We start from the raw sequence: 15,491 nt of genomic DNA, 5'->3' as shown, positions 1-15,491 counted from the left end.
TCCTTCTGTAGCTTCTCTACTTCCTCAAAACTACCTCCGCTTATCTTCATATTGTCTGCAAACTTTGCAGCAAAGCCATCAATTCTATCATCCAAATCATTGAGAAATGGTACCAACACAGACCCCTGTGGAACACCACTAGTCACCAGCAGCCAACATGAAAAACCTCCCTTATTTCCCACTCTTTATTCATGCTAGAATCTTACCCATAAAGCCATGGGCTCATAGCTAATTAGGCAGCTTTGTATGACACAGAGTTGTCAGGCAAGATTTTCCCTTGAGGAAACCATTCTGATAATGGCCTACTTTATCATTTTGCAATTTTCCGGTATTCCAGAACCATACCAGAATTAAGCATTACTTGAAAGATTATTACTAATGCCAACACTGTCTCTACAGCCACCTCTTTCAGAACTCTGGGGTGTACACCATCTGGTCCAGGTGACTTATCTACCTTCAGACCTTTCAGTTTCCCAAGAACCATCTCCCTAGAAATGATAACTTCATGATCTCTGACTCCTGTAACTTCCACCATATTGCTAGTGTCTTCCACAGTGAAGACTGACGTAAAATACTTAGTTAGTTCATCCACCATATCCTTGTCCTCCATTATTACTTCTCCAGCATCGTTTTCCAGTGGTCCGATATCTACTCTCGCCTCTCTTTTACACTTCATGTATCTGAAGAAACTTCAGAAATCCTCCTTAATATTATTGGCTAGCTTATTTTCAAATTCCATCTTTACCTTCTTAATGACTCTTTTTAGTTGCCTCCTGCTGTTTTTTAAAAGCTTCCCAATACCCTAACTTCTCACTAATTTTTGCTCTATTATATGCTATTATTTGGCTTTTATGTTGGCTTTGATTTCTCTTGTTAGCCCCCATTATGTAAGCTTTCCTTCAGAGTACTTCTTTCTCTTTGGGATGTATATATCCTGTGCCTACTGAGTTGCTTCCAGAAATTCCAGCCATTGCTGCTCTGCTATCATCCCTGCCAGAGTTGTTGTCCAGTCAATTCTGACCACTCCTCTCTCATGCCTGTGTATTTCTCTTTACTCCACTGTAATAGTGATCACAGTTAAGGGTGAAAGGTGAGAAGTTTAAGGGGAACATGAAGGAAAACTTCTTCATTCAGAGTACTGTGAGAGTGTGGTCCATGGGAGCTCGATTTCAAGGTGTAAGGAAGTTTAGAAAGGTATATGCATAGTAGGGATATGGAGGAATATGTTCCTGGCGCAGGTCGTCAGGAGTAGGTTTTCAGCATGGACTAAATGGGCTGGGCCTGTTTCTGTGCTGTACTTCTCGATGACTCTACATGCCACCATGAACAACAATATGGTGATAGTTAAAGAATCTGAGATCAACTGAGGGATAGCTCTGACCCAGGTCAATGCTGCCCACTCTACACACTGCAACAATGCTGATTCTCCGGGCCTGTATTCACTAGTATTCAGAAGAATGAGGGGTGACCTCATTGAAACCTATCAAATAGTGAAAGACCTTGATGGAGTGGATGTGGAGAAGATGTTTGCTATGGTGGGAGAGTCAAAAACCAGAGAACACAGCTTCAGAATAGTGGGATGTCCTTTCAGAATGGAAATGAGGAGAAATTTATTTAGCCAGAGAGTGGTTAATCTGTGGAATTCAATTGCCACAGGCAACTGTGGAGTTTTATGTATGTTTAAGGCAGAGGTTGATAGATTCTTGATCAGTCAGGGCATGAAGGGATACGGGGAGAAGGCATTAAGTTTGGGCTGAGAGGGAAATTGGATCAGTCATGGGCCAAATAGCCTAATTCTGCTCCGATATCTTATGGTCTTAAGCCCTTCATTTGTTCTGTTTAAATTCGGCTACCATGCTTCCTACAACAAAGATGGTATAAAAACCTGCCTTGTTTATTGTGAAGCACAAAGATCCTTTTGTTCTGAGAGTATGAAGATTGCCATAAAAATGCAAACATTACTGCATGGAATAATATCTTTAACTCTTATCTCTCCTCTATTTTCCTCTCCATTGCGCTCGCTCTCTTTCTCTCTCTCTCTCTCTATTTTTGTCTCACACACTCTCCTTTTCTCCCTCTCCATCACTCTCTCTCCCTCCCTCTTCCTCTCCAATACTTGCCCACTCTGTTTCTCTCACCCTCCCTCTGACACTTGTTTCCACTCTCTCCCCTTCCCTCTCTCGCCTTCCCTCTCTCTCTCTCTCTCCCCTTCTCTCTCTGCTTCTCTCCCCCCCCCCTCTTTCTCCCATGTCTCCATCTCCCTTTCTCCCCTTCTCTCTCTCTCTCTAGTAATGTACTGCACAGACCCTGGAGAAGTGAAACATGCCAGTCGTACGATTTCAGACACCAAGCTGCTGGTGGGGTCCACAATACAGTTCAGCTGTGATCCAGGATATATATTGGATGGAAACGCACTGGTGACCTGCTACAGCCGAGAGACAGGCACCCCGTTATGGACATCAAAACTACCACACTGTGCACGTAAGTCAAAGGAGGTTCTGGAAGACTTTCAGAAGTAGCATCTAACACATGGAATGAAAAAATTTCAAGGTCGAAGTCAAGTCTATTATGATCTGGAAAAGTCCTTGTGTGCAATGAAAACCTTCCAGCTGCATCACAGGCACACAACATCATAGAAGCAACATTCACAATAAGCACAATTTAAACAAAAATCATACTCAAATTTTTACAAGAAAAAACACAATTAGAACAAAACCAGTCAATTTCAGAGCAAAGTGATCAGTGGTAAACTGATGCTAAACTGCACTGGGGTTTAGAGTTTTACCAGCAAGTTCAAGAACCAACTGGTTGAAGGAAAATAGTTGTCCTTAAACCTGGTGGTGTGGGACTTCAGGCTTCTGTACCTCCTGCCCAATGCTAGCAGTGAGCAGTGACATGGTGAGGATCTTTCATGGTAGGTGTCACCTTCCTGAGGCAGTGTCTCCTGTTGATACTGCCAGTAATGGGAATGGACATGTCCATAATGCACTGGGCTGAGTCAACTACTCTCTGCAGCTTCCTGTGGGATAACATCTTTCCAGGCAAGGAAGGTCACTCCGTTTGGCGGGTGAGACTTGCGGCTGTGAAACAATCTCATGGTCTGGGGCCTCCTCCATAGTAAAACCATAAGAAACGGGAGCAGAATTAGGCCATTCAGCCCATCAAGTCTGCTCTGCCATTCCATCATGGCTGATCCCAGATGCCACTCAACCCCTTCTCACCATATCCTTTGATGCCCTGACAGATCGGAAAATGAATAACTTACACCTTAAATATACACATTGACTGGCCTCCATTGCAGTCTGTGGCAGAGTATTCCACAGATTCACTACTCTCTGGCTCAAAATATTCCTCCTTATCTCTGTTCTAAAAGGTCACCACTCAATATTGAGGCTGTGCCCTCTAGTTCTGGATACCCCCACCAGAGGAAACATCCTCTCCACATTCTCTCTATTTAGTCCTTTCAAAATTCAGTAGATTTCAGTGAGATCCTCCCACATTCTTCTAAGTTCCAGTGAGTACAAGCCCAAAGCTGCCAAATGCTCCTCATTGGTTAAACCCTTCATTCCCAGAATCATCCTTGTGAACCTTCTCTGGACTCTCTCCAATGACAACACTTCTTTTCTGAGGTTTGGGGCCTAAAACTGTTCACAATACTCTTAAGTACAAATAAGAGAAAATCTGCAGATGCTGTTAATCCAAGAAACACACAGAAAATGGTGGAGGAACTCAGCAGGCCAGACAGTATCTATGAAAAAGAGTACAGTCAAAGTTTTGGGCTGAGAGCTTCATCAGGACACAATACTCCGAGTGCGGACTGTCTAGCATCTTATGAAGTTTCAACATTATCTCCTTACTTTTATATTCTAATCCCCTTGAAATAAATGGCAACATTGCATTTGCCACAGACTCAATCTGTAAATTAACCTTCTTGGAGTCTTGCACAAGGACTCCTAAGTCCCTCTGCACCTCTGAGGTTTGAACCTTCTCCCCATTTAGATAATACTGTTCCTGTTAACAAAATGCATTATCATACATTTCCGAACACTGTATTCCATCTGCCACTTTTTTGCCCATTCTTCCAATTTGCCTAAGTCCTGCTGCAATCACATTGCTTCCTCAGCACTACCTACCTCTCCACCTATCTTCGTATTGTTACGTACTCCGTAACTGGGTGTCTGACCAACAGAGAAAGAAGAATCCGTTGGAGTCTGGTGGTACCAAACTAAAGGTGTTTATTAATAAACTACACAACACAATATCAAAAATGCAAATATACATATAAAACAAGTTAACAGTAATAAACCTAAAAGTGTAGGAATAATAATAATCAATAATAAACAAGCTCTATCGATGTCTAGGGGAAAATGAATTGTCATAGGAAAGTACAGAGTTCAGTTCAAAAATGCTGAGGTGGTTATGGTTGTTGTGTTGAAATCGTTGGAGAGAGAGAGAGCGAGCGAGATGTAACAGCAATAGCTGCGGCAGGCAAACCTTTTGTGGCTTTCTTAATCTGTCGTGTCATTGTGGCCATTCAGTTATGACCCCTCTGGTCTTCAGCTAGACTGTTCTTCTGTGGTGGACTCGTCACTCTGACATGAGTGGACGCACACACAAATCCCCACTGGCCCTGCTGTAACACTGTGAGCTTTACTGACCGATCTCCTGATTCAGTCTCCGAAGCCACCACCTTTCTGTGGGTTCCCAACACTCAGTCAGTGTCCACTGGTGTGTCTGAAGGTGTCTCTCCAGACCTGTCTTTTTATCCCCACTCATGGGGTCTCAGCTATCCATCAACTCTGAATGACCATGTCCATCAAATCAGGCCACTCCTGCTATCTCCTGAGGAATGTTAACGAGCAAAGTAAAGTCCTTGTAGTGGAAGGTAAATAATCCAGGAAGAGTCAAAATACAGTAAATCAACAGTCTCTCTCCTCCTCTTATCTGTAGCAGATGTTCTTGCCTGTGTTTCATCTCTCTCTCTCTCATGAGCAACATAGCAACAGCAATAGTTCATAGTTCTCAGGAGGGGGGTTGAGAATGGTTAACTCTGCACCCCATTGACCATCAGGTCTGTCCATCACTCATAACACCCCCATCCTTCTGGGAATTTTCACCAGAGTGAAAATTAACTGATAAAGCATATTACTGAATTACAAAGTTTAACAAAATACAGAAGTGGTCTTAACTACAAGAATAATACAGATACACTTTCAAATTAACATCTAGATAAACAATCAGCAATTACATTGTCACTCCCCTTTACATGTTGTATTTTAATATCGAATTCCTGTAACAACAGACTCCAACTTAATAACCTCCTATTTTTATTTTTCATGTTAGCCAAGAATACAAAAGGGTTGTGATCAGTATAAACAATTAATGGTCTCTGTGCTGCACAGATGTAGACCTCAAAATGCTGAATTGCCAAGATAAGTGCCAACAATTCTTTCTCCACAGTGGAGTAATTTCTCTGATGCACATTGAACTTTTGAGAGAAATACGCCACTGGGTGTTCCACTCCATCCCCTGCTTTCTGCAATAGGACTGCCCCTGCAGCCTCATCACTTGCATCAGTCGCCAGGGAGAAAGGTTTCAAGAGATCAGGTGCTTTTAACACAGGGTGGTGGCACAATATGGTTTTCAACTTCTCAAAAGCTTCCTGACAAGGACTGCTCCACTCAAATTTTTCCTCCTTCTGTAGGAGCTTTGTAAGCAGGAGGACAATGTCCACAAAGTTCTTACAAAATTTTCGATAGTACACCACCATGCCCAAAAACCTTCTCAATGCCCTCTTATTTGTTGGGACAGGAACCTCGGAAATAGCCTGTACTTCAGCCTGCACAGGAGCCAATTGCCCCTGTCCTACCACATACCCCAGATACGTGATCGTGGCGTGGCCATACTCACTCTTTGCAAGGTTCACTGTGAGGTGGGCTGCAGACATTCATTTAAACAGTTTCTCCCCAGCTTCAATGTGCTCCTCCCAAGTGTCACTCCAAACTACTACATCGTCAGTATAAGCCTTTGTGTTTGTTAACCCTTTAATCACAGCATCAATCATTCTCTGAAATGTCCCTGGAGCGTTTTTCATTCCAAATGGCAACACATTGTATTCATAGAACCCTGATGGTGCGACAAAGGCAAAAATTTCTTGAGCCCTGTCAGTCAAAGGAACACACCAGTATCCCTTTAGCAGGTCAATCTTTGGGATGTATCTTGCTTTACCCGCTTTATCAATACAATCATCCACCCTGGGGATAGGGTAAGCATCTGATTGTGTGATGGCATTCACCTTTCTGTAATCTGCACAGAATCTTATACTACCGTCCGGCTTCGGTACAACCACGAATGGAGATGCCCATGCAGAGGAAGATTCATGAATAATACCAGCAGCTAGCATATGCTCAATTTCTTTTTCCACTAGCTTGCTCTTTTCCAAATTCATCCGATAAGGGGATTGTTTAATCGGCTGAGCTGAGGTAACAATAACATCATGCTCTGTTACTTTGCACCTCCTGGGAACATCTGGGCATAAACCTGCATGCTGGTTAATTAGCTGTGTCAGCTGCTCTCTTTGTTCAGGCTCCAAGTGACTGACTTTATCAGAAAAGTTGGCCAAAATAACAGAGTTCTCTAGTCTGGTGGGTACTATGCATATCTTTTCAAAACACTCAGACCCCTCCTTATCAATCCTTTCTGCCTCATCGGTCTTCGTGACAGCACCGGCCACTGTGGGGGTCGCGTCATGATAACCTTTGAGCATGTTAACATGAGCCAACTGGCTTGGCTTTCGCTTATCAGGTGTTATGATCACATAATTCAGAGTCTATTTTCTTAATCACTTTGTACGGCCCTTGAAACCTCGCCTGTAGGAGGTTGGTAACTACAGGGAACAGGACCAAAACCTTATCGCCCGCTTGAAATTTTTGCTCTCGGGCTCGTTTATCATACCATTGTTTCATTTTAGTCTGGGAGTCTTCAAGATTTTGCTTCGCAAACTCACAAACTTTATGGAGCCTTTCACGGAACCTCAAAACATAGTCAATCACATTGACTTGCACATTCGGACTAGACCGTTTTTCTTTGAGTAAGGTTAAAGGTCCTCTGGGCCTGTGACCAAAAACGAGCTCAAATGGACTGAACCCCAGAGATTCCTGAACTGTGTCCCTCACTGCAAATAACAGAAGTGGTAATGCATCAACCCAGTCACGAGTGTTCTCCTGACAGTAAGTTTTAATCATAGTCTTTAAAGTTGTGATGAATCTTTCCAATGCTCCTTGAGATTCCGGGTGGTATGCAGAGGCTAGAATTTGTATAACTCCCATCTGAGTCAACATTTGCTGAAATGCATGGGATGTGAAGGTACTCCCCTGATCTGACTGAATCTCTCTAGGTAACCCTACTGTGGTGAAAAATTTAATGAGTGCCTTTACTACCACAGGAGTCCTAATGTTCTCCAGGGGCACAGCCTCTGGAAATCGAGTAGCAGCACACATCAGGGTCATGACGTACAGCCGCCCACTCGCAGTTCTAGGCAAAGGACCCACAAAATCCACTATGATTCGGGAAAAAGGCTCCCCAAAGGCGGGTATCGGTCTGAAAAGTGCCTTAGGGATAACCTGATTTGGCTTTCCTACCACCTGATAAGTATGGCACCTTTTATAATAGTCAACAATATCCTTCCTCATATTTGGCCTATAAAAATCTTTCATAACCCTATCCACCATCTTCCTTACTCCCAAGTGTCCACCTAGAGGTCCCTTGTGAGCCAAGTTCAAAATTTAATCCCGATTATCCTTCAAAACACCACCTGGTGTACCACCGCCCAGTCATCATTGACTGGCACCGTGGTCGGCCTCCACTTCCTCATTAACACTCCCTCCTTCAGATAGTATCCCCCTGGTTCCTTATCAATCTCTACTTCAGAAAGAGCTGATTCTTTCAAAGCCACAAGCTCCTCATCACGACTCTGTTCCTTGCTAATGGTAGATCTACCTCCTCTCCTTTACTCTCCTTAACCCCACTATCCTTTTCCTTCTCCTCCGGTAACCCCTTTTCATACAAGGTCAGCAAAAATGTCTCCGCTAAATCAACCCTGGACTCATTTAAACTGTCTCCTTTCTCAGCCGCCTTTCTAGACATGCTGCGAGTGATTGCGCATGCAGGATAAATCTTGGAATCTATGGGCGAGTCCTCAGCACTTACAGGCTTACTTGTTAATTTCATTGCTGAATACATGTCACCACCTGCCAGATTGTTACCAAGTAGGACGTCCACGCCGTCCATAGGTAGTTTCGACCGCACCCCTATTTCGACTGGTCCAGATACCAGGTCACATTTCAGAAACATCCTGTGCAAAGGTACCTTTTCCGATACCTCTTAACACAACCTCCCCAGTCTCAGTCTCAGGACCGAAGTCTAACACCTTCCTTAGAATCAATGACTGATCAGCCCCAGTATCTCTCCAGATCCGCACTGGAACTGGGGTTTCTCCTTCCTTCAGACACTGTCCTTTCCGAGATAAACTTCTCACGCTCCTCTTGTGCTCTATCTAACTTTGCCTTGATCTGTTGACCGACTCAATACAACCAGTCGGGATTGCTGTTTTCCCTTTTCCTGTCTCCTTCTTTGGAGCAAAACACTTAGATGCTATATGACCAGCTTTCCCACAATTATAACACGTAAAGTTGGGAACCTTCCTGCCTGCCTGCTTTTCTTCCTCCTTACCTTTTCCACTAGCTCCTGGCTTATTCTCTGCCTTAGCCAGTGGGCTTTCTCTGCTATCCCTACTGCCTCTCTGGTAGCTCTTTTTTAGGGAGAACTTTGTTTTGTGGGTTAAGGTATACTCGTCTGCTAATTTGGATTAATAAAGTAATAAAGTCACCGTCTCCTTCTCATCCAAGTACGTCTTCATACTCTCAGGGATACAACCTTTGAACTGCTCCATCAGTACTAACTGTAATAGTTTATCATAATCTCCAACGATCCCTTTTGAGGCGCACCAATGCTCATAATACATTTGCATCTCACGGGCAAACTCTAAATACGTGTGGTTCCACGGCTTTCTCAAGTTCTGGAACTTCTGCCGGTATGCCTCTGGCACCAACTCGTAACTCCTCAATATAGCCCTTTTTACTTCCTCGTAATCCTTAGACTCATCGGCAATGCCGAATACGCTTGCTGAGCCTTCCCCCTAAGTACGCTCTGTAACAGAACAGCCCATTTCCCCTTAGGCCAGTTCTGATTCGCAGCCACTTTCTCAAAATGAAGGAAGAACTTATCGACATCCATCTCCTCGAATGGAGGTACCAACTGGATCTCCAGACCAATCTTGAACCCCTCATTTGGGTTTGCTGCCCGGTCTTCCCTGCGATGCCTTTAACCTCTCCATTTCCAGCTCAAACTGCCTCTCTTTCTTGCTGTCCACCCTCTGCCTATCAGCTTCTTCTCTCTGCCTTGCAGCTTCTATTTCCTTTATCTGGAATATCTGGAGCTCATGCTCCCTTTCCTCCTTCTCCGTAACTAACCTTAATCTTTCTATCTGTATCTGAAGCTCACCCTCGACTGGTTTTTTCCCAGGGAACACCCCGAAGTCGAGTCTTTTAAAAATTTGTCAATTTCCATTTCTGCTGGTTTCCCATCTGGTTATCCACACAACCAGATCAGATAAGGGACTTTTATCCCGATTCACTGGCCCCCCAATTTGGTAATCAAATCCCGGAGACGAGGCCCCAATTTGTTACGTACCCCGTAATTGGGTGTCTGACCAGCAAAGAAAGAAGAATCCGTTGGAGTCTGGTGGTACCAAACTAAAGATGTTTATTAATAAACTACACAATACAATATCAAAAATGCAAATATACATATAAAACAAGTTAGCAGTAATAAACCTAAAAATGTAGGAATAATAATAATCAATAATAAACAAGCTCTATCGATGTCTAGGGGAAAGTGAATTGTCATAGGAAAGTATAGAGTTCAGTTCATAAATGCTGAGGTGGTTATGGTTGTTGTGTTGAAATCGTTGGAGAGAGAGAGAGCGAGCGAGATGTAACAGCAACAGCTGCGGCAGGCAAACCTTTTGTGGCTTTCTTAATCTGTCGTGTCATTGTGGCCATTCAGTTATGACCCCTCTGGTCTTCAGCTAGACTGTTCTTCTGTGGTGGACTCATCACTCTGGCATGAGTGGACACACACACAAGTCCTCACCGGCCCTGCTGTAACACTGTGAGCTTTACTGACCGATCTGCTGATTCAGTCTCCGAAGCCCCCACCTTTCTGTGGGTTCCCAACACTCAATCAGTGTCCACTGGTGTGTCTGAAGGTGTCTCTCCAGACCTGTCTTTTTATCCCCACTCACGGGGTCTCAGCTATCCATCAACTCTGAATGACCGTGTCCATCAAATCAGGCCACTCCTGCTATCTCCTGAGGAATGTTAACAAGCAAAGTACAGTCCTTGTAGTGGAAGGTAAATAACCCAGGAAGAGTCAAAATACAGTAAATCAACAGTATCTCTCCCCCTCTTATCTGTAGCAGATGTTCTTGCCTGTGTTTCATCTCTCTCTCTCATGAGCAACATAGCAACAGCAATAGTTCATAGTTCTCAGGAGGGGAATTAGGAAGGGTTAGCTCTGCACCCCATTGACCATCAGGTCTGTTCATCACTCATAACAGTATCAGCTGAAAACTTTGCCACAAACTCATCAATTCCATTATCTAAATCATTAACAAGCAATGTGAAAAGTAGTGATCCCAATACTGACCCTTGAGGAACACCACATCACTGGCAACCAACCAGAAAAGGCCCTCTTTGCCTGTCAGCCATTCCACTATCCATGCCAGTATCTTTCCTGTAACAACAGACACTTTATCAAATGCCTTCTGAAAATCCAAGTAAATGACAATCACTGCCTCTCCTTTGTCCAACCCTGCTTGTTACTTCCTCGAAGAACTCTAACAGATTTGTCAGGCAAGATTTCCCTTTCCAGAAACCATGCTGACTTTTTCCTTAATAATAGACTCCAACACTTTCCCAACCACTGAGGTTAGGCTTTCTTTTCCCTTCCTCCCTTCTTACAAAGTGAACCATAGAATATTAGAGCATAGAAACAGGCGTCTTGACCCTTCTTGACTGTGCTGAACCATTTGTCTGCCTAGTCCCACTGACCTGCACCTAGCCCATATCCCTCCATACACCTCGCATCCATGTACCTGTCCAAGTGTCTCTTGAATGTTAAAATTGAACCTGCATTTACCAGTTCATCTGGCAGCTCATTCCACACTCCCAACACTCTCTGTGTGAAGAAGCCCCCCCTAATGCTCCCTTTAAACTTTTCCCCCTTCACCCTTAACCCATGACTTCTGGTTTTTTAATCCCCAGCCTCAGTGGAAAAAGACTGCTAACATTCACTCTATCTATACCCATCACAATGTTATATATCTCTATCAAATCTCCCCTCATTCTTCTGCGCTTCAGACAGTAAAGTCCTAACCTATTCAACCTTTCTCTGTAACTCAGTTTCTCAAGTCCCAGCAACATCCTTGTAAACCTTCTCTGCACTTTTTCAACATTATTAATATCCTTCCTGTAATTTGGTGACCAAAACTGCGCACAGTACTCCAAATTCAGCCTCACCAATCCTTTATACAACCTCACCATAACATTCCAACTCTTATACTCAATACTTTGATTTATAAAGGCCAATGTACCAAAAGCTCTCTTTATGACCCTATCTACCTGTGACGCCACTTTTAGGGAATTATGTATCTGTACTCCCAGATCCCTCTGTTCTACTGCACTCCTCAGTGCCCTACCATTTACCTTGTATGTTCTACCTTGGTTTGACCTTCCAAAGGGCAATACCTCACACTTGTCAGCATTAAATTCCATCTGCCATTTGTCAGCCCACTTTTCCAGCTTGTCCAGATCCCTCTGCAAGCTTAGAAAACCTTCCTCACTGTCCACTACACCTCCAATCTTTGTATCAACAGCAAATTTGCTGATCCAATTCACCACATTATCATCCAGATCATTGATATAGATGACAAATAACAAAAGACCCAGCACTGATCACTGTGGCACACCACTAGAACATAGAATAGTACAGCACATTACAGGCCCTTTGGCCCACAATGTTGTGCCGACCCTCAAACCCTGCCTCCCATATAATCCCCCACCTTAAATTCCTCGGTATACCTGTCTAGTGGTCTCTTAAACTTCACTAGTGTATCTGCCTCCACCACTGACTCAGGCAGTGCATTCCATGCACCAACCACTCTCTGAGTGAAAAACCTTCCTTTAATATTCCCCTTGAACTTCCCTCCCCTTACCTTAAAGCCATGTCCTCTTGTATTGAGCAGTGGTGCCCTGGGGAAGAGGTGCTGGCTGTTCACACTATCTATTCCTCTTAATATCTTGTATACCTCTATCATGTCTCCTCTCATCCTCCTTCTCTCCAAAGAGTAAAGCCCTAGCTCCCTTAATCTCTGATGTTAATGCATACTCTCTGAACCAGGCAGCATCCTGGTAAATCTCCTCTGTACCCTTTCCAAAGCTTCCACTTCCTTCCTATAGTGAGGTGACCAGAAATGGACACAGTACTCCAAGTATGGCCTAACTAGAGTTTTAAAGAGCTGCATCATTACATCGCATCTCTTAAACTATCCCTCGACTTATAAAAGCTAACACCCCATAAGCTTTCTTAACTACCCTATCTACCTGTGAGGCAACTTTCAGAGATCTGTGGACATGTACCCCCAGATCCCTCTGCTCCTCCACACTTCCAAGTATCCTGTCATTTACTTTGTACTCTGCTTTGGAGTTTGTCAATAGACAATAGGTGCAGAAGTAGACCATTCGGCCCCTCAAGTCTGCACCGCCATTCTGAGATCATGGCTGATCATTCACTATCAATACCCAGTCCCTGCCTTGTCCCCATATCCCTTGATTCCCCCATCCATCAGATATCTATCTAGCTCCTTCTTGAAAGCATCCAGAGAATTGGCCTCCACCATCTTCCGAGGCAGTACATTCCACACCTCCACAACTCTCTGGGAGAAGAAGCTCTTCCTCAACTCTGTTTTAAATAACTGACCTCTTATTCTCAATCCATGCCCTCTGGTACTGGACTCTCCCAACATCTGGAATATATTTCCTGCCTCAATCCTATCAAATCCTTTAATTATCTTAAACGTTTCAATCAGATCCCCTCTCAATCTCCTCAATTCCAGCGTGTACAAGCCCAATCTCTCCAATCTCTCTGCGTAAGACAGCCCTGCCATCCCAGGAATCAACCTAGTGTATCTACGCTGCACCTCCTCAATTGCCAGAATGTCCTTCCTTAAACCTGGAGACCAAAACTGTACACAATAGTCTCACCAGGTGCCCTATACAAATGCAAAAGGACATCCTTGCTCTTGTACTCAATTCCCCTTGTAATAAAGGCCAACATTCCATTTGCCCTCTTCACTGCCTGTTGCACTTGCTCATTCACCTTCATTGACTGATGAACTAGGACTCCTAGGTCTCTTTGCATTTCTCCCTTACCTAACTCTACACCGTTCAGACAATACTCTGCCCTCTTGTTCCTGCTTCCAAAGTGGATAACTTCACATTTATTCACATTGAATGACATCTGCCAAGTATCTGCCCACTCACCCAGCCTATCCAAGTCTCCCTGTATTCTCCTAACGTCCTCTTCGCATGTCACACTGCCACCCAGTTTAGTATCGTCAGCAAACTTGCTGATATAGTTTTCAATGCCCTAAGCTAAATCGTTGACATAAATCGTAAAGAGCTGTGGTCCCAAGACAGAGCCCTGTGGTACCCCACTGGTCACCTCCAGCCAGTCCGAGAAACACCCATTCACTGCTACCCTTTGCTTTCTATCTGCCAACCAGTTTTCTATCCATGTTGAAACCCTGCCCCCAATGCCATGAGCTCTGATTTTACTCACCAATCTCCTATGTGGCACATTATCGAATGCCTTCTGAAAATCTAGGTACACAACATCCACTGGCTTACCCTCGTCTAACATCCTTGTTACACCCTCAAAAAACTCCAACAGATTAATCAAGCATGATTTGCCCTTGGTAAATCCATGCTGGCTCGGCCTAATCCTATTACTGCCATCAAGATATGCCACTATTTCGTCCTTAATAATGGACTCAAGCATCTTCCCCACGACTGACATTAGGCTAACAGGGCGATAGTTCTCCGTTTTCTCCTTTCCTCCCTTCTTGAAAAGTGGGATAACATTAGCCACTCTCCAATCTTCAGGAACTGATCCTGAATCTAAGGAACATTGGAAAATGATTACCAATGCATCCACAATTTCCTGAGCCACCTCTTTTAGAACCCTCGGATGCAGACCATCTGGACCCGGGGATTTATTAGCCTTCAGTCCTACCAGTCTACTCATCACAGTTTCCTAATGTCAATCTGTCTCAATTCCTCTGATATCTTATGACCCTGGCCCATCCATACATCTGGGAGATTGCTTGTGTCCTCCCTGGTGAAGACAGATCCTAAGTATGCATTAAATTCTGTTGCCATTTCCCTGTTTCCCATAACAATTTCTCCCAATTCATCCTACAAGGGGCCAACATTCTTCTTAACTATCTTCTTTCTCATCACATAGCTAAAAAAGCTTTTGCTATCCCCTTTTATATTCCTGGCTATCTGAGCTCATACCTGATTTTTTCTCTCCGTATTGCTTTTTTAGTTAAGATCTGCTGTTCCTTAAAACTTTCCCAATCATCTGTATTCCCACTCATCTTAGCCCTGTCATACTTCTTTTTCTTTAATGCTATACAATCTCTGACTTCCTTTGTCAACCACTGTGGCACCTTCCCCCTCTTTGAATCCTTCCTTCTCATTGGAATGAACTGCTTTTGCATCTTTTGTATTATCCCCAAGAATATCTGCCACTGCTGATCCACTTTCTTTCCTACCAGGGCATCCGCCCATTTAACTTTGGCCAGCTCTTCCCTCATGGCTCCGTAGTCTCCTTTATTTAATTGCAACACTGACACCTCTGATCTGCCCTTATCCCTCTCAAATTGTAGATAAAAACTTATCATGTTATGATCACTACTTCCTAGTGGCTCCTTTACTTCAAGATCACTTATCAATTCCTGTTCATTACACATCACCAAGTCCAAAATAGCCTCGTTCCTGGTTGGCTCAAGCACAAGCTGTTCCAAAAATACATCCCTTAGACACTCCACAAACTCCCTATCCTGGGGTCCAGCACCTACCTGATTCTCCCAGTTCACCTGCATGTTGAAATCTCCCATAACGACTGCATTACCTCCTTCCAAAATGTACCACCTCACACTTCTCTGGGTTGAACTCCATCTGCCACCTCTCAGCCCACTTCTGCATCCTATCAATGTCTCTCTGCAATCTTTGATAATCCTCTAGACTATCTACAACACCACCAACCTTTGTGCTGTCTACAAACTTGCCAACCCACCCTTCTACCCC

At 43.9% G+C, this 15,491-nt stretch overlaps 1 protein-coding gene across 1 annotated transcript in view; it reads left to right on the top strand.

Moving 5' to 3' along the window:
• LOC132403375 (seizure 6-like protein) overlaps positions 1-15,491 on the top strand; it is a 189,290-nt gene that overhangs the window by 127,099 nt on the left and 46,700 nt on the right. Inside the window, exon 13 of the mRNA XM_059986792.1 lies at positions 2,290-2,481. Within this exon, the coding sequence (XP_059842775.1) occupies positions 2,290-2,481 (192 nt within the window). The remainder of the gene's footprint in view (positions 1-2,289; positions 2,482-15,491) is intronic.

Source organism: Hypanus sabinus, chromosome 13 (assembly GCF_030144855.1).
Source record: "Hypanus sabinus isolate sHypSab1 chromosome 13, sHypSab1.hap1, whole genome shotgun sequence".
Lineage (NCBI taxonomy): Eukaryota > Metazoa > Chordata > Chondrichthyes > Myliobatiformes > Dasyatidae > Hypanus > Hypanus sabinus.
The sequence above is the reverse complement of the archived record's forward strand: the minus strand, read 5'-3'. Positions and strand labels throughout refer to the sequence as shown.